The sequence below is a fragment of the Eucalyptus grandis genome, chromosome 5 (genome assembly GCF_016545825.1).
Source record: "Eucalyptus grandis isolate ANBG69807.140 chromosome 5, ASM1654582v1, whole genome shotgun sequence".
In the NCBI taxonomy this organism is placed as follows: domain Eukaryota; kingdom Viridiplantae; phylum Streptophyta; class Magnoliopsida; order Myrtales; family Myrtaceae; genus Eucalyptus; species Eucalyptus grandis.
Window position 1 is genome coordinate 7,501,810 of NC_052616.1, and position 20,631 is coordinate 7,522,440.

The 20,631-nt window shown below is 36.4% G+C and overlaps 2 protein-coding genes across 2 annotated transcripts; both read left to right on the forward strand.

Moving 5' to 3' along the window:
* The first annotated feature begins 2,443 nt into the window (after positions 1 to 2,443).
* LOC104443794 (NAC domain-containing protein 68-like) lies at positions 2,444 to 4,087 on the forward strand. The gene is made up of 2 exons (XM_010057319.3): positions 2,444 to 2,879; positions 3,429 to 4,087. The coding sequence occupies exons 1-2, from the start codon at positions 2,472 to 2,474 to the stop codon at positions 3,957 to 3,959; spliced, it is 939 nt and encodes a 312-aa protein (XP_010055621.2). The 5' UTR covers positions 2,444 to 2,471; the 3' UTR covers positions 3,960 to 4,087.
* A 6,819-nt stretch (positions 4,088 to 10,906) lies between these two features.
* On the forward strand, positions 10,907 to 12,547 carry LOC120293576 (NAC domain-containing protein 72-like). Its single transcript, XM_039313258.1, has 2 exons — positions 10,907 to 11,314; positions 11,856 to 12,547. The coding sequence occupies exons 1-2, from the start codon at positions 10,907 to 10,909 to the stop codon at positions 12,384 to 12,386; spliced, it is 939 nt and encodes a 312-aa protein (XP_039169192.1). The 3' UTR covers positions 12,387 to 12,547.
* Positions 12,548 to 20,631: the final 8,084 nt, after the last annotated feature.

Genomic DNA, 20,631 nt, shown 5'->3' on the forward strand with positions numbered 1-20,631 from the left:
TCCAGCAAGTCTTGTCAGAGCCAGCACTTAATTGTCCAATTTTTTTTTTAAAAAAAAAAAAAGAAGTGGCCCTTATGTGTATATTTTAGAAGTGTTGACACTTATGTGTTCATTCATACCAAGCTTTGGTACTTGGAATATTCTTTTATATATGTCAAGCATTGAGATTAACATGACATGGTGAAAAACAACTTTTCTTTCCATATACAAATGACCAAGGACTACTTCGTATATGACTTTGTAGTGGATAATTATCTGTAACGACTAGTCAAAATTCAAGCATAGAGTTTAGTACACAATATTTAAATTAACTTTGACAAAATAACGTTAACTATTTTTGAATCTAATATAAGTCTAATCTAACAAAGACATTACTATTTCTAAATTCTAATTTTATCGTAGCCAAGTAATGAATATGGTTATTTGAATAACTTTATTTTATTTTATTTTATTTCTGCATAGTTAAGCTACTAATTTTCCGAAATAAATATATATTAGGGTCATTCGTTTTTCTTGGTCCTTTTTTACCCGGTGGCCCTGAAATTTTGAAATAACCTTGAAAACATTTGCGCAGTTGTATCCAATTCATCAAATTTTAAATGGAATTTGATTTCACATAAAAAATCTGGTCAAGCTTTTGAAATCTGGAAGCATGGCATTACAAAAGATCGTCCGAACCAGTTAGGTGAACAAGAATCTGATCCAACTACTTGTGCTAGCTGGACATAAGCAAATCACAAATTAAGATCAATGGTAACAATTTGATTTGTCCTAGATATTACGTCCCCCAATAATCTCACGCCACGCAACACAGTTTATTCAAGAATTTTCAAGATTCAAAATAAGTAATCCATTTCTACCTTGGTATACTCATCATGTTCACTTCACTATAAAGTAGTCACTTTACAGTTATAAAAGCACAAAAAAAAAAAAAAAAAAAAAAAAAAGCGAAAATATTCATTCGGAAACAAGAAGAGCTAGAGAAAAGGGGGAGGAGAGATTCTGTCAATTGCTTTCGAGTTCGTTATGATGGTGATTAGGCATCTGTGTTTCGTTTCCGACCCACCGACGAGCAACTCTTTTTCCAATACTTGTTGCGGAGTCTGAATTAGGAGCCGCTACCCGATCCCAACGCCATCCGCGACTACGACGTGTATGGCGGCACTTGGAAGGTCTGTGGCAAGGATAGGGACGAGAAATTATGCTTTCATCGTGTTGAAGAAGAAGAACAAATCACGGGTGGTTAGGACTGTCGGCTCGGGTACTTGGAAGGGCGAACAGAGCCATGAAATTAGGGATTCGCGAGGCGAGCTCGTCGGCTACAAGAAAATCTTTACTTTCAAACTGAAAGGCAGCTTGACTGCGGAAGTCGAGAAGGCCGAGAACGGGCACTAGATCATGTACAAGTACTTGACGCATCCCCCATAATGTATGCGTTTGAACACGATGTCCAATCTAGGTTAGCCTTTGACAATTTGATTTTGTATGTTTCGAGACAAATGACGCTATATAAATTTGGTGCTTTTTGTGGATCCTAACTTTTTGGACAATTATCCTGTGACTGTCTCATGTATATTAAAAGGGTGGTTGTGTTCCATTTAATTTTAGATTTTACTTGTGTCAAAGTTAGCATTGATGGAAAGAGAAATTTACAAGAAATCTAATCTTTCCAAAATTCTTGGGAGCAAAATTAAAGAACAATGAACATTGACATCCTTATGATTACGTGTATACATGATAATGACGTGGCATGTGCATGAGATGTGCATGCAATGCACAATTGGTTGTAAGTCTGTAACTATTTATTTAACGTTGCGTGATGATATATGTTTTAAAAATAATGGAGTCAAGTTATAACACGACTTAAATTGGGTGCGAAGTGTGCCGGGAATGACGCCTCTTTCTGTTGATTTTATCGTGGTATTAGGCTTAAGAAATCTCTCAAATGATTTCTAAAAAAGGAAATGTATTGTTATCAAATGTTTCTTGAAAAGATAACATGCGGTGGCCACAGCATTTCGAAATAACCTTGAATGATTATGCAATTTGTACATCATTCATCGAATTTCCAATGGAATTTGATTACACAACGTCAAATCTGGCCTAGCTTTTAAATTTCAAAAGCACGGAATTGCTTCTTGTACGTGTTCTACGATCAAGAATCTAAATCCAATTGCTTGTGGCGGATGGAAATTAGCAAATAAAGAAATTGAGATCTAATGGGTAATTACATGGATTATATCCTATGATGCCACGTAATACAATTTATGCGAGAATTGTCAAGATTCAAGATAAAAACCCATCAAATATGGGAGTGAGATATCCTACCCGCGTACGTAAACCTGTGGCCTTCACTACGAGAGCATTCGGTCCAACGTTTATAAAAAGCACACGAGAGCGAACATCTCTCTTTCGAAAACAACAAAAACCAGAGAAGAAGACATTCTGTCATTCCTTTCGAGTTCATTACCATGGCGACTAGGCATCCCGTGTTTTGCTTTCAACCCACCGACCAAGAACTCTTTTCCGATTACTTGATGCGGAGGCTGAATGAAGAACCACTGCCTGACCCCAACCTCATCCGCGATTGTGACGTGTACGGCGGCGGGGAGCCCTGGAAGATCTTCGACAAGGATAGGGGCGGGAAGTTCTATGTTTTCACAGTGCTGAAGAAGAAGAACAGATCAAGGGTGGACAGGACCGCTGGCTCAGGTTCTTGGAAGGAAGAACAGAGTTCCGATTTCAAGGATTTGCAAGGTGACGTGATTGGCTACAAGAAACTCTTTACTTTCAAACCGAAAGCCGGCTCGAGCGCGAAAGCTGACAAGGCCGAGAATGGGCACTGGATCATGTACGAGTACTCGAAGCATCCTCGCAACGTTAGTGTTTCTTTCCCTCTTTCCCTTTTCTGTTAGGTTGCTAATTATCCTAAATACACCGTTCGGTAGGTATATCTTCCTTGATGTTCTTGTCGACATGAATACTTTAGACACATTATTCATTCTGTGTCAACCTTCGATAATCTGGTATGTTGAAAAACGAAAGGCGCTTGCTTACTTAATTTCGACACTTTTAATGGATCTTAACTAGTCCTATCGAATTTCGACGCAATAGTTATGATTTGATGGATAACATGAATGTGTTTATGACTGATCCATCCACAATCCACAGTGGACTGCAAAAAAGATTAGGGTATAAAAGAAATTCTTTGATCAATAAATTATTTGAAAAAAGTTACAAATATCCATGATTGGTTTGGAAAGCACAATATTATCATACCACCATTTTGACTCACATTATAGATTGAATTTACATTTATAAGGCATAATTATTCCATCATTTATATATATATTTGTTGTTTAATTTCTTTTTTTTTTTCTTTTTGTATAAAAGGAAAAGATAATTTAATTTTTTAAAATATAATGCAGGAAACGGACCGTGTCTTATGCGTAATTCATAACAAGTACGCGGGGGAAGCAAGAAAGAGGGTTCGTCGGAATCTGCACGGCCCAGTGCAACTTGAGGAAGAGAATCCACGAGCAAAGAAGGCACAGACACTCCGCGATGATCACACATACGCCATCGACGTTCCTGCCACCGCATCGCCATCCTCAACTACTGCTGCCGCTCAAGCTCAACCATCCACTTCCTCGGCTTTGAACGAAGACGGAGTCTTCATTCCACGGAATAACATCAGCTTCACCACCAGAAATGCCAATTCGCTTCCTCCGACATGGGCGAACGTGCAAGAAGATACCCGCCCGGCAGGTGCCCCGGCTTATGGTGGCCCAAATGGTGGTCCCTTTTCGATTATGGGCATGGCAGCACCTAGGGTCGACTGGGAATGGGCGGATCGGTTGAAGAAGATGGAAATAAGTCCGACGGTCAAGCATCTCTTTTGTGCAGTCGTCGAGCAACGCGCTCGAGCTCTTCATGGAAGGATGGAACGACCTCGTTGAATCACGCTCGGGAGGAGTTCCATCCAATTTGTCTGATTAGTTTCTAGGCATTGGCCACTGCATCTAGCTAGTTCTTAGGATAATCGATGAACATCATGTTCTTAATTTCGACAATTACTATTATCTGCTCCTCCAGATGATGTAAACTTTTATGCCGTTGATAATAGATGGATGTTTGGCACGTTCGAAATAAGATTTCTCACACAGCTCCAGTGAGGACTTGAGAAGGTTCACAGAATTCGCTGGGATCCCTAATAAGCACTTCGATGCTTGGAAGATCGGTCGCTTCAAATTTGCGGAATGCCCGGTTCAGTATATGAAAATGTGACCCGTTGCTTGCCTTTGGGGGATGTTCAATGACCACGACAGTGCAGCCAATGTACACAAGCTGGCTCGCCGGTCCACCGGCTGTGATAGTGTCTCGTGGTTAGGTTGTAATTTCTAGTGCAGTGTTTAGTACTTGAATTTTGCAGCAGTCTATGACCGGCGAGCCAGTGTCTCCTGGTTAGGTTGTAATTTCTAGTGCAGTGTTTAGTACTTGAATTTTGCAGCAGTCATGTCATAGAGTGAAGAATCCAGACCGAGATGAATGCCATGATAGGAACTTGTCATCAATACTATATAGAGTCAATTTTTAAAGTTGGTATCCCCCGCTGAAGCCTTATATATATAAGGATTTTACTAGCATAATAATTATTGGGATAATATGACAATAACAGTTTATTATAAGTTACAAATTCTTGAAGAAATGAGTCCCACAATAATTTATAATTATTTGTGATTTGATTTTTTACGATCTAAAATAAATTGTTATTCTTACAGTAAATTAAGTACTATTACGCAGCTATTTCTCTATAAAAAAGAAGAAGTAAAGGATAAATTAAAAAGCAGGTATGTAAAACTGAACATCTTCAAGTTATCTATCCAACCCCCTACTTTTGTGCAACACATGCCTCTCCTTTGAAATTCATTTATAGAGGGAAAATCATGAGAATAGTCCTAAATTTATTGCATGAATATCAATTTAGTCCTAAATATTTTGACATAGTACTATTTAAGTTATTCATTTTGGCCAAATATTGCTAACATGGATGCCAGCTAACTTATGTGACACTGTTGGTGTTGACATAGATAATTTTTAATTTTTTTTAGTTTTTTTTTATTTTTAAATATCTTTTCCGATTTTTTCTCTCTCATATCTTCTTCCTTTTGCTAATAACTGACCATCAGCCATAGGCAATGATTAGCATTGGCCATGGCGAGGCCAAACCTTAGCAATGGTTGGCCTCACTAAATCTTGCCTAGGCAAGGTTGACAATCGCCTAAGCAAGGGCTCCCCTCAACAAATCTAGCAAGGCTGGTCCTCGCCTAGGCTAGGGTAGCTTCGCCAAATTTGGCATGGCGAGGTGTTGACCCTTGCTTGGGAAAAGGGGAGCCCTTGCCTAGGGGCTCGGCCTCACAATGGCTAGGCAAGGCTACTTCGCCCAACCATGGCTAGTGGCTGGTCATTGGCAAAAAGAAGAAGAAATGAGAGAAAAAAAAGAAGAACAAAAATAGAAAATTTTAAAAAATAAAAAAATTTATTAAAATGTCATTAAAATTTATCCACGTTAGTATTGGCAATGTCGCTAAAGCTAGCCGGTGTCCATGTCAACAATATCTAATCAAAATTAGCCCGAAGGATTGCATTAGCACTAAGTCAAAAGATTTATAACTAAATTGACACCATTAAAATGTTTAAGATTAAATTGACATAAATACAATGTGTTTAGGACTTCTCTAATACTTTTCCCCATTTCTCTATTTTCCTACTAAAACTAACTTGCATCCATCACTTTATTTGACACATGCACAATGCATGCGAAGAAACTTGTCATATTTCACAACCGCGGATCTTAATTCTTTTCTATTTCATGGTCTGAACCGTGGATTTCAAGATAATCAAATTGTTTATAACTTGTCAATTTCATTATTACAAGTAGTGTTTTAAAATTGAGAATTAGAAATTCATATTTGCTAGGATAAAGAATACTTCAAGTGCGAAAACTTAGCATAACAGACACATAAGTGCCCAAACTTCTAAAATGAACACTTAAGTACCAATATCCGAGAAAAAATGAATACTTAAGTATCAATAGCAAGAACTTCCAGCCAAACAACCGACATGATTTTTTTCTAGCGAAAATTTTGAATGATGTGGTATTTCTTTAAAAAAAAATTATCCACATGGCACTAACGTGACTAGATAAACCCCCATTTTGTTTTTTAATATGTATATTAATTAAATTAAATTTAAAAACTAAATTAAAAAAAAAAAAAGACAACAAATCAACAAGGGCCTTCACAACCATCGCAGTCGCCACCCCACCATTGCTACAAAGGGTTGACAACGGTGGGGCAATGGTTGGTTGGGGTCATTGGGCCTCGTCCAATGGCCGGCTACCCTAGCTGATGATGGGCGAAGGTGTGCAAGCCCTTGCCCAAATTTGGCGTGAGGGGTTGCAACCCTCCCTTACAGGGGCCAAGGCGACTGCTAGCTATGGTGGGGTAGGGCGATGACCCCACCTCAGCCGATAGCGGCCCTTGGCCCTATCTAGGGGAGGGCACACAAGCCCTCGCCTACAGTCGACTAGCCATTGGCTGGGGGCCAACAATCTCGGCTAACCCTTACCTTACTGTTGTCAGTCCTTTTCGACAATGGTGGCACTGTGGCGACGAGGGCCATGGAGGCTCTTGCTAATTTGTTGCTTTTTAAAAATAATTTAATTTAATGAATATTTATATTAAAATCAAATTTTGGGATAAACTGATGTTTTGGTACAAGGATTGTTGAGTGACCATTCTTGCAAGTTGCGCAGACTAGTTTTATTAAAAAATAATGTCATAACGGATTTTCCGCAATGTACCCAATTCATCAAATTTTAATCGGAATTTGATTTCGCATAAAAAAATCTGGTCAAGCTTTTGAAATCTGGAAGCATGGCATTACAAAAGATCGTCCGAACCAGTTAGGTGAACAAGAATCTGATCCAACTACTTGTGCCAGCTGGACATAAGCAAATCACAAAGCAAGATCAATAGTAACAATTTGATTTGTCCTAGATATTACGTCCCCCAATAATCTCACGCCACGCAACACAGTTTATTCAAGAATTATCAAGATTCAAAATAAGTAATCCATTTCTACCTCGGTATACTCATCATTTTCTCTTCACTATAAAGTAGTCACTTTACAGTTATAAAAGCACAAAACAATAAATAATAAAAAGCGAAAATATTCATTCGAAAACAAGAAGAGCTAGAGAAAAGGAGGAGGAGAGATTCTGTCAATTGCTTTCGAGTTCGTTATGATGGCGATTAGGCATCTGTGTTTCGTTTCCGACCCACCGACGAGCAACTCTTTTTCCAATACTTGTTGCGGAGTCTGAATCAGGAGCCGCTACCCGATCCCAACGCCATCCGCGACTACGACGTGTATGGCGGCGATCCTTGGAAGGTCTTTGGCAAGGATAGGGACGGGAAGTTATGCTTTCATCGTGTTGAAGAAGAAGAACAAATCACGGGTGGATAGGACTGTCGGCTCGGGTACTTGGAAGGGCGAACAGAGCCATGAAATTAGGGATTCGCGAGGCGAGCTCGTCGGCTACAAGAAAATCTTTACTTTCAAACTGAAAGGCAGCTTGACTGCGGAAGTCGAGAAGGCCGAGAACGGGCACTAGATCATGTACAAGTGCTCGACGCATCCCCCTTAATGTATGCGTTTGGTTGGTATAAACGTGACGTTCAATCCAGATTGGCTATCGACAATTTAATTTTGTATGTTTAGAGATGGATGGCACTACATAAATCTGGTGCTTTCTATGGATCCTAACTACTTTGCTCCAATTTTAAAGCATCAGTTAGGGTTGAATCAATAATATAAGTGCCTTGATGATTCGTCCACGATGAACTGCGAAAAAGATTAAGTTATAAACGAAATTATTTGATCAACAAGTTAATTATACAAAATCGGTCGTTCTTGTCATGACTTGATTGATCAAGATAGTATCTGCTTTTACCATAACTCAATTTTGGGTTGCGTATACATTGTAGATCATAGTCATACTATCATACATTTGATATACGTATTTTAGTTGTTCAATTTCTTTCAATTTCTTTTCTTTTTTAATCAAAGGGAGAGGATGACTTATTCCAATTAAATATCATGAGGACTAATTCGGGGGGGAGTGAGATTATTGTCACAGTTATATCAGGTTTCTTTTTAAAATAAAGATGGTGGGGAAAAAATATCCAATACACTAGTGTTTTGAGGCTTAGAGTAAATAGATAGACTTTTCTCATGTAATTAACTTTATTGAAGATAAAAAAAGTTTCTTATCATTTATAATGGTTAATAAGTGTTCAATGGACACTCATTAGTACAAGTTTTCTTTAATGCAATAAATCATTGACTAATTTAAATTAACTTATTTACATTCTTCTACTTCTTACTAATAATGACCGTAAGATAAGTGAATAGAGACATTACATATAAATTTCTTCAGAAAATTGTACTTTCCTCTTTATGAAGTAAGCATAAAATTCCTAATATTATTTATTTTTTCTTAAAAAATTTATTTGATTATGTTTAGAATACTATTAACTTATCAAACACAATCAATTTTGTGAAATTCGTCATAAAAGTTAAATTTTATTTCAAAGATCTCATTCTGTTTTTTTTTTTTTTCACCACATTTTGATAGGGCTTACCTAATTTGACCCATTTGAAAGAATTGAAAGTCTAGAATTTACATCCTCCGCATGCCTAATACTTACTTTTCTAATTTATGACTTTTCAAATATTAATATTCCTTTTCACTTTTTTTTTTGGGTATATGGCCCAAAAATTTATGAAATATTAAATTATGCAAGTTCGAAACTAGTGTAAAAAATTTAAAGGAATTGGCTAGCATTTGATATTTACTATTGTATCTGAATAGTTCAAATTAACGTGCCAGTTGCTCACCCCATGTAAAAGAGAATTTGTGGACCTACTGGCATCATTAATATTTGGATTAATACCCTGAAAAACTCTAAATTGGTACGTCCGCGACAAATTTAACCAAAAACCCCAAACTGATACATATTTGACAAATTTACTCTAAACTAATATATTTGTGACAAATTCACCCTCTATTAGTTTCTGTTAAATTTTATTGTCAAATTACTAAGTGGGATAACTTGTGATAGTGGACAGGTATATTAATTTGGGATTTTACTATATGTTTGTCACAATTGTACCATTTTTGGGATTTTTTTCGATATTAATCTAATTTAACAAAGGGTATATTTGTTATATGTGTATCAGTTTGAGGTTTGTGGCGATCGAACAAATTAGTTTGGGGTAAATTTATCACAAATATAGCAGTTTGGGGTTTTTTGTGGTCATTTGAGGTAAATTTGTCATAAGTGTACTAGTTTTTGGTTTTTCATGAAAAAAAAAAAATTAGTTTAAAGTAAATTTGTCAAAAGTGTACAAGTTTAGTGTTTTTCAGGATATTATCCCTTAATATTTTTTTGTAACGGTGTTAACCAAGCTCTTATCATAATTAAGAATGTCACATGTTTTATTTTTATTTATTGTGGGCATCAAAAAAATTGTCCAAAAAATTCTAAATTTATGGTACCGTGACAAATTTAGTTGTAAACATGTTAGTCATGCTAATTTAGTCATAAACCTTTTAATGGCTTGTCAATTCAGTCATAAACATTTTGACAATTTGTCAATTTAGTTATAAACCTTTGAATTGTGTTTAATCATAATTTTCTTTTTGACAATTTGCCAATGTAATCCTTCCGGACAATTATCCAAATAATAGGTTTAGGATTAAATTTTTCAATTTGCAAAGGTTTAAGACTAAATTTACACAAGTGAAAGGTTTAAGACTAAAATGGAAGATTATTAAAAGATTTAGAATTGAATTTGCACAATTGAAAGATTTATAATTGAATTGGCTGCCGTACAATAAGTTTAGAACTTTTTGGACTTATCCCGTGACTGTCTCATGTATATTAAAAGGGTGGTTGTGTTCCATTTAATTTTAGATTTTACTTGTGTTAAAATTAGCATTGATGGAAAGAGAAATTTACAAGAAATCTAATCTTTTCAAACATTCTTGGGAGCAAAATTAAAGAACAATGAACATTGACATCCTTATGATTACGTGTATACATGATAATGACGTGGCATGTGCATGAGATGTGCATGCAATGCACAATTGGTTATAAGTCAGTAACTATTTATTTAACGATGCGTGATTATATATGTTTTAAAAATAATGGAGTCAAGTTATAACACGACTTAAATTGGGTGCGAAGTGTGCTGGGAATGACGCCTCTTTCTGTTGATTTTATCGTGGTATCAGGCTTAAGAAATCTCTCAAATGATTTCTAAAAAAGGAAATGTATTGTTATCAAACATTTCTTGAAAAGATAACATGCGGTGGCCACAGCATTTCGAAATAACCTTGAATGATTATGCAATTTGTACCCGATTCATCGAATTTCCCATGGAATTTGATTACACAACGTCAAATCTGGCCTAGCTTTTAAATTCAAAAGCACGGAATTGCTTCTTGTACGTGTTCTACGATCAAGAATCTAAATCCAATTGCTTGTGCCGGATGGAAATTAGCAAATAAAGAAATTGAGATCTAATGGCTAATTACATGGATTATATCCTATGATGCCACGTAATACAATTTATACGAGAATTGTCAAGATTCAAGATAAAAACCCATCAAATATGGGAGTGAGATGTCCTACCCGCGTACGTAAACCTGTGGCCTTCACTACGAGAGCATTCGGTCCAACGTTTATAAAAAGCACACGAGAGCGAACATCTCTCTTTCGAAAACAACAAAAACCAGAGAAGAAGACATTCTGTCATTCCTTTCGAGTTCATTACCATGGCGACTAGGCATCCCGGGTTTTGCTTTCAACCCACCGACCAAGAACTCTTTTCCGATTACTTGATGCGGAGGCTGAATGAAGAACTACTGCCTGACCCCAACCTCATCCGCGATTGTGACGTGTACGGCGGCGGCGACCCCTGGAAGATCTTCGACAAGGATAGGGGCGGGAAGTTCTATGTTTTCACAGTGCTGAAGAAGAAGAACAGATCAAGGGTGGACAGGACCGCTGGCTCAGGTTCTTGGAAGGGCGAACAGAGTTCCGATTTCAAGGATTTGCAAGGTGACGTGATTGGCTACAAGAAACTCTTTACTTTCAAACCGAAAGCCGGCTCGAGCGCGAAAGCTGACAAGGCCGAGAATGGGCACTGGATCATGTACGAGTACTCGAAGCATCCCCGCAACGTAAGTGTTTCTTTCCCTTTTCTGTTAGGTTGCTAATTATCCTAAATACACCGTTTGGTAGGTATATCTTCCTTAATGTTCTTGTCGACATGAATACTTTAAACACATTATTCATTCTGTGTCAACCTTCGATAATCTGGTATGTTGAAAAACGAAAGATGCTTGCTTACTTAATTTCGACACTTTTAATGGATCTTAACTAGTTCTATCGAATTTCAACGCAATAGTTATGATTTGATGGATAACATGAATGTGTTTGACTGATCCATCCACAATCCACAATGGACTGCAAAAAATATTAGGGTATAAAAGAAATTCTTTGATCAATAGGTTATTTGAGAAATGTTACAAATATCCATGATTGATTTGAAAAGTACAATATTGTCGTACCGCCATTTTGACTCACGTTATAGATTAAATATACATTTATAAGGCATAATTATTCCATCGTTTTTTTTATATGTATTTTTGTTGTTTAATTTTTTTTTTCCCTTTTTGTATAACAGGAAAAGATAATTTAATCTTTTTAAATATAATGCAGGAAACGGACTGTGTCTTATGCGTAATTCATAACAAATACGCGGGGGAAGCAAGCAAGAGGGTTCGCCGGAATCTGCACGGCCCAGTGCAACTTGAGGAAGAGAATCCACGGGCAAAGAAGGCACAGACACTCCGCGATGATCACACATACGCCATCGACGTTCCTGCCACTGCATCGCCATCCTCAACTACTGCTGCCGCTCAAGCTCAACCATCCTCTTCCCCGGCTTTGAACGAAGACGGAGTCTTCATTCCACGGAATAACATCAGCTTCACCACTAGAAATGCCAATTCGCTTCCTCCGACATCGGCGAACATGCAAGAAGATACCTGCCCGGCAGCTGCCCCGGCTTTTGGTGGCCCAAATGGTGGTCCCTTTTCTATGATGGGCACGGCAGCACCTGGGGTCGACTGGGAATGGGCGGATCGGTTGAAGAAGATGGAAATAAGTCCGACGGTCAAGCATCTCTTCTGTGCAGTTGTCGAGCAACGCGCTCGAGCTCTTCATGGAAGGATGGAACGACCTCGTTGAAATCGCACTTAGGAGGAGTTCCAGCCAATTTGTTTGATTAGTTTCTAGGCATTGGCCACTGCATCTAGCTAGTTATTAGGATAATCGATGAACATCATGTTCTTAATTTCGACAATTACTATTATCTGCTCCTCCAGATGATGTAAACTATTATGCCGTTGATAATAGATGGGATGTTTGTCACGTTCGAAATAAGATTTCTCACACAGCTCTGGTGAGGATTTGAGAAGGTTCACAGAACTCGGTGGGATCCCTCATAAGCACCCCGATGCTCGGAAGATCCGTCGCTTCATATTTGCAAGATGCCCGGTTCAATATATGCAAATGTGACCCGTTGCTCACCTTTGGGGGAGGTTCAATGACCGCAACAGTGCAGCCAATGCACACAAGCTGGCTCGCCGGTCCACCGGCTGTGATAGTGTCTCCTGGTTATGTTGTAATTTCTAGTGCAGTGTTTAGTACTTGAATTTTGCAGCAGTCATGTCATAGAGTGAAGAATTCAGACTGAGATGAATGCCATGATAGGAACTTGTCATCAATACTATATAGAGTCAATTTTTAAAGTTAGTATCCCCCACTGAAGCCTTATATATATAGGATTTTACTAGCATAATACTTATTGGGATAATATGACAATAACGGTTTATTATGAGTCACAAATTCTTGAAGAAGTGAGTCTTACAATAATTTATAATTATTTGTGATTTGATTTTTTGCGATCTAAAATAAATTGTTATTCTCATAGTAAATTAAATACTATTACGCAATCATTTCTCTATAAATAAATAAAAAAGAGTAAAGGATAAATTAAAAAGTAGGTATGTAAAACTGAACATCTTCAAGTTATCTATCCAACCCCCTACTTTTGTGCAACATATGCCTCTCCTTTCAAATTCATTTATAGAGGGAAAAGCATGAGAATAGTCCTAAATTTATTGCATGAATATCAATTTAGTCCTAAATATTTTGACCTAATACTAATTAACTTGTCAATTTTATTATTTCAAGTAGTGTTTTAAAGTTGAGAATTAGAAATTCATATTTGTTAGGATAAAGAATACTTAAAGTGCAAAAAGTTGGCATAATAGACACATAAGTGCCGGAACATCTAAAATGTACACTTAAGTACCAATATCCGAGAAAAAATGAATACTTAAGTATCAACAGTGAGAACTTCCAGCCAAACAACTAACATGATTTTTTCTAGCGAAAATTTTGAATGATGTGGCATTTCTTTAAAAAAAAATTCTCCACATTGCACTAATGTGACTAGATAAACCCCCATTTTGGATTTTTAATATGTATATTAATTAAATTAAATTTAAAAAATAAATATAAAAAAAGGCAACAAATCAACAAGGGCCTCCAAAACCATTTCAGTCGCCACCCCACCATTGCTACAAGGGGTTGACAATGGTGGGGGCAATGGTTGGTTAGTGTCGTCGAGCCTCGTCTAATGGCCGGCTACCCTGGCTAATGGTGGGCGAAGGTGTGCAAGCCCTTGCCTAAATTTGGCGTGAGGGGTCGCGACCCTCCCTTAGAGGGGCTAAGGCTACTGCTAGCTATGGTGGGGTAGGGCGATGACCCCACCTCAGCCGATAGTGGCCCTTGGCCCAATCTAGGGGAGGGTACACAAGCCCTCGCCTACAGTCGACTAGCCATTGGCTAGGGGGTCAACAATCTCGACTAACCCTTACCTTATTGTTGTCGGCCCTTTTCGACAATGGTGGACGGTGGCGACGAGGGCCATGGAGGCTCTTGTTGATTTGCTACTTTTTAAAAATAATTTAATTTAATGAATACTTATATTAAAGTCAAATTTTGGGCTAGACTGATGTTTTGGGACAAGGATTGTTGAGTGAACATTCTTGCAAGTTGCGCAGACTAGTTTTATTAAAAAAAAATAATGTCACATCGGATTTTCAGCAAGTGTTGTCAGAGCCAGCACTTAATTGTCCAATTTTTTTTTTTTAAATAAAAAAAGAAGTGGCTCTTATGTGTATATTTTAGAAGTATTGACACTTATGTGTTCATTTGTACCAAGTTTTGGTACGTGGAGTATTCTTTTGTATATGTCAAGCGTTGAGATTAACATTACACGGTGAGAAACAACTTTTCTTTCCATATACAAATGACCAAGGACTACTTCGTATATGACTTTGTAGTGGATAATTATCTGCATTTTTTAAATTTTTTATCTTAAAATATTCATTTAACATTGGCTTATTGGCGTTCTTTTAAAATGTTTAGTCAATCATAAGGGATTTCTTTTTCAATAGTTAATACTGCAGCGTGTTCTTATAACTTCTTAATTAGTCAAAGATGTCTCTACATTGTAAAACAAAATTCCGTTTTGCTTGTAACTTGTATTAAATTGTTTCAGCTATATTAATAATAATATATATGTTTTTATTTTAGAAATTTTATTTATGTTATACTTAGGCTTATTGACAATTCGAGACTTAATTTGAAAGCCATATGACTTTTTGAGAGACAATTATCTAAATCATTTTAACTGTTTATTAAAAATAGGATTAATACCACTAAAAGTACGAAATTAGTACGTCCGTAGCACATTTAATATAAACTAATTTTCATGTTACAAAAACTCTTAAATTTGTATGCTATTGCCACACTTACCCCAAATTAAGTTTTTTGTCATAAAAAATATTAAACTAGTATATATGTACCGCATTTATTGTAAACTGATATACTCTTGCCATATTTATCCAAAATTGTAGTAAATCATCGATTTGTTTTAGAGTAAATATGGCACCAGTGCACCAATTCAGTAGTTTTTATGACACAAATTCATACATGGTAAATTTGACACTGATGGATTAACTTGGAGGTTTTAGTGTTATTAACCCTTCAAAATATTGATGAAGAATAGTGTTCCTTTAAAATGTTTTGTCAATTATAAGTTATATACTTTTGAATAGTTAACATAGCATTGAATTGTTATAATTTATAAATTCTTAATTAGTTAAAAATGTCCCCATATATTGAATCCAAATTCTGTTTTTGCTAGTTGACTAATTTGTTCATGGAGAATTTATTGAAAAAAAAAATCAAGATGCCTCAAAGTGCATGACCTTTTTGCATCAATATTTTTAGCATGTTTTTATTTACTCTAAGTAACAAAAACAATCCGACCAAAAAAAAAAAAAAAAAAAGTAACAAAAACAAAAGTTCTTAGATATAATAACTAAACAGACTTAATATTTTTATATCAATCGTTTTTCTTTTGAAATAGGAGGTATCAATTGGTTCTCACCCTGGCACTTGGAATTGGACCAAGTAAGGTTGGTTCTAAGTTTGTGGAAATCAGAATCGGCCCATCTGGTCTTGGAATTGGAGCTGATTGAACTGTCATCCAGTCCAATCCTCGGGTGAGTCAAAGATTCGGCAGATAAAATTCTTTTTCCTTCTATTCCTTGCAAGGCTACAAGTGTGTCTCTCTCTGTGCAAGTTGTCATCCTCGAAATACTTATCTTACTTGTTTGGAAGTAATTTCAGCAAAACGATTGTAAAAAATTAACATATATGGCCTAAAGTAAGTCTTGTTAAAGGAATTAGTTGCTGGAATTTTGAGTTCATTTCCTATAAACTCATAGATATCCAAATGAATGCTATTTTTGTCTAGGTGCTCAGAAACACATCTGTCCTCAATCATCTTTTGAGAATCGTAACAACAAGAACCGTAATAAAAAAGAAAACTATCGACTCAATCCGCACTTAAAATCGAGAATTGGACCTTTTATCACTAGCCCTAGAGTTGGAATTGGACCAATGCTCACCCCTAATAGGAGGGGCAAGGAAGATATAAGTTGTCATATGAACAATGAAGAAGAAGAGGCTAGTTTTGTTTTTTCCCTAGATCGCAATAGTCAGTAAGTTAAAAATTTGATGGAAACATTAGAGGAAAATAACTAAGTTAAGGAAAATTGCGCAACTATGAAAAGCATTAAGGCCTACCTATTAAGATGATTTAGTCAAATATGGATGGAAATTGCTATACCTTTTCGTTAATGATTTGGAACGACTAGTCAAAATTGAAGCATAGACTTTAGTACAAAATATTTAAATTAACTTTGACAATATAACGTTAACTATTTTTGAATCTAATATAAGCCTAATCTAACAAAGACATTACTATTTCTAAATTCTAATTTTATCGTAGCCAAGTAATGAATATGGTTATTTGAATAACTTTTTTTTTTAATTTTATTTCTACATAGTTAAGCTACTAATTTTCCGAAATAAATATATATTAGGGTCATTCGTTTTTCTTGGTCCTTTTTTACCCGGTGGCCCTGAAATTTTGAAATAACCTTGAAAACATTTCCGCAATGTACCCAATTCATCAAATTTTAAACGGAATTTGATTTCACATCAAAAAATCTGGTCAAGCTTTTGAAATCTGAAAGCATGGCTTACAAAAGATCGTCCGAACCAGTTAGGTGAACAAGAATCTGATCCAACTACTTGTGCCAGCTGGACATAAGCAAATCACAAAGCAAGATCATGTACAAGTGCTCGATGCATCGCCCATAATGTATGCGTTTGGTTGGTATAAACGCGATGTCCAATCTAGGTTAGCCATTGCCAATTTAATTTTGTATGTTTAGAGACGGATGGCACTACATAAATTTGGTGCTTTCTATGGATCCTAACTACTTTGCTCCAGTTTTAAAGCATCAGTTAGGGTTTGATCAATAATATAAGTGCCTTGATGATTCGTCCACGATGAACTGCGAAAAAGATTAGGTTAAAAACAAAATTATTTGATCAACAAGTTAATTATACAAAATCGGCCATTCTCATCATGACTTGATTGATCAAGATAGTATCTGCTTTTACGATGACTCAATTTTGGGTTTCATATACATTGTAGGCCATAGTCATCCTATCATACGTTTGATATAGGTATTTAGTTGTTCAATTTCTTTCAATTTCTTTTCTTTTTTAATCAAAGGGAGAGGATGACTTATTCCAATTAAATATTATGAGGACTAATTCGGGGGGGAGTGAGATTTTTCTCAAGATTATGAATAAACAGTTATATCGGGTTTCTTTTTAAAATAAAGATGGTGGGGAAAAAAATCCAATACGCTAGTGTTTTGAGGCTTAGAGTAAATAGATAGACGTTTCTCTTGTAATTAACTTCATCGAAGATAAAAAATTTCTTATCTTTAATAATGATTAATAAGTGTTCAATGGACACTCATTAGTACAAGTTTTCTTTAATACAAGGAAACATTGACTAATTTAAATGAACTTAGCTATATTCTTCTACTTCTTACGAATAGTGACCGTAAGATAAGTAAATAGAGATTACATATAAATTTCTTCAGAAAATTGTATTTTCCTCTTTATTAAGTAAGCATAAAATTCCTAATATTATATATTTTTTCTAAAAAATTATTTGATTATGTTTAGAATACAATTAACTTATCGAGCACAATCAATTTCGTGAAATTCATCATAAAAGTTAAATTTATTTCAAAGATCTCATTCTGTTTTTTTTTTTTTGGCACATTTTGATAGGGCTTACTAAATTTGATCCATTTAATGGGTTCTATTGATAATGTTCCAATACCTATTTAATAAACAGGTCATGCTTGGTTTAAATTTTCTGTCGCAATTATTAAATAGACCACTTTCGGAATAATTTACTTAATAATATAATTTTAATTTGACATGACCCGCCCGACACATACATGTATTTTCGCTGGTTATAATATCTTTTTATTCTTTTTTCTTCCTTGTCAGCCGGAAGGAAATTTATTTCGTTTAAATATATCATGCAGGAAACAGAGGCTGTCTTATGCGTAATCAGCAAACAAAGACGCGGCGAAAGGAAGCAAGAAAGTGTGCCGCGATCTGCACGGCGGAGTGCAACTTGAGGTAGAGAATCGACCAGCAAAGAAGGCACGCCCGCTCTGCTACGATCACGCAAACGCCGTCGACGATCCTTCCACCGCGTCGTCACCCGCAACTGTCGCCACTGCTCGTGCTCAACTGGCCGCTTCCCCAGCTTTCAACGAGGACGCTGCTGGCGATCCACCTCCTAGCATGATTCGGATCGAGACGTGGACCATTCCACAGGATATCTGCAGCCCCACTTTCCTGGATTCGCTGATGACGACGGAGGAACGTCCGCAGCGACGCTGATTCCCTGGCTTTTGTTGGAGACATGAATAGCCATTCACTTTGTTAGAATATTTAAATAATAAATCACGATTTCATCTAACAGTTTAAGTTTTTAAAACAGTTGACAGTGATTTCACAAAATCTCATATGGTATTAGAGTTAGGAGGTCTTGAATTCGAATCTTCTAGACCCCTATTTGCCTCCCTAATTAAATTTCCACGCTTAGTACTAAGCAGGGGAGTGTTAGAATATTTAAATAATAAACCAAGCTTTCAGTGTTAGAATATTTAAATAATAAATCAATCTAATAGCTTAAATTTTTAGAAAGGTTGACAGTGGTCCCACAAAATTTCACACGCTTCCTATAACTGCGATGAACGTTTCACAAGAAGATACCCATGCTGACAGTTCCCTGGCCTTTGGCGGCACAGCGTGCTCCAATCCTATGACGACGATGATGGCCGTGTGAAATGACAACTTCTAGGCCGCTGATTCCTAGGCTTTTTGCAGCAACGGAAAAACCAATTCGCTTCCTCCAGCGGCAGCGAACGTGCGAGGAGATACCTGCAACGCAGCTTACCAGGATTTTGGTAGCCCAAGTGCCGATCCGCTTCCTACGACAGGCACGACAACATCGGCGGTCGACTGGGAATGGGTGGATCAGTTAATGAATATGGAATCCGTCCATGACCTCTTTGATACAGTTGGCAACCAAGGCGATTGAGCTCTTCATCCATGGAACGAGGTCGTTGAACCGCACCCCGGACGGAGTTCCAGCCAATTGGCCTTTTGAGTTTCAGGACTTTAGCCCTCGTTACCAGCTAGTAATCAGGAGAAGAAGAACATAACGATTTTTATTGCAATTATAACTATTTTCTGCTCCTTCGGGTGATGCAAACTATCGTGACTTCGATTATAGATGGGATGTTGGTTATGTTCAAAACAAGTTTTCTCATAGCCTTTGTTTATTTGCACTCTCAAATGTGAATACTCATGTCAAAACCTTTTCAATTAGTATGCAAATGTGATCTGTTGCTCGCATTTGCGGGGGTAGGTTCAACGATTCTGCGATAGTCAAGCCATAGGCTCTTGCTCCCCGAGCTAAAATCGTTACACCGATGTCAAGCCCATCGAGATAAAAAAAAAAAAAGAATAATTGGACTCGAAAGGGATGGACTGGTCGTAATAGTATCTCCTGGTTATGGTGTAATTTTGGGAAAATTGTCCAAAAAATTCAAAACTTATTATAATTTTGTCAATTCAATTATAAACCTTTTTAATTATATCGATTAAGTTACAAACTTTTTCATGCTTCGCCAATTATGTTTATCTTGTCAATTTTGATTGGAAATCTTTGACGTAGATGTTGACCATTCTATATAATATAACAAATATTGATGTTAACAAATTTTAGTAATATTATAATATCCTTCTAGAAATTTTTATTAATTTTTTTTTATTTATCTTTTCTTTTTGCCATCTTCTTTTTCCCTCTATGAACCATCACCAGGCCTAGTCAATGCTTGATGGAGGTCATCGACCTCAAGTGAGAGCTGCCCTCACCGGCCTTGGGCAAGGGATGCTTAGACAGCTCTTTGCCAGCCCTTCCCCTTGCTAGTTTAGGTAAGGGTCACCCTCGCTAGCCTTACATTAATTAAATCAAAGTCCTTCATAAAATAATTTTTTTTCCAAAATAACAGTAAAATTTCATTCATTTTGCATTGAAAGAATTTATATCGGTCATGGAGTGTTTATAAAAAAAAAAAAAAAAAATCCAAATGCCTTGATGTGCATAACTTTATCATTTCGATATTTCTGGTGTATTTTGATATGTTCCGATAATGTCTTACATGCTCTATGTAACAGTGTCTCGTCAATAGTAAGAAAAAAAGAGAGATAAGTTCTTTGATATAGTAAATGAAGAGACTTAGCATTTTTTAAATTAATGAAATTAAAAAATTAAATTTCGCAAGGTTAATTTGCTTTTGAGAATGGAGAGGTGAAGAAGACATAAGTAGTTATAACAGTAATGACAAAGAAAATACTACTTTCTTTTTTCTAAATAGCAATATGTTAAACTTTACGGAAA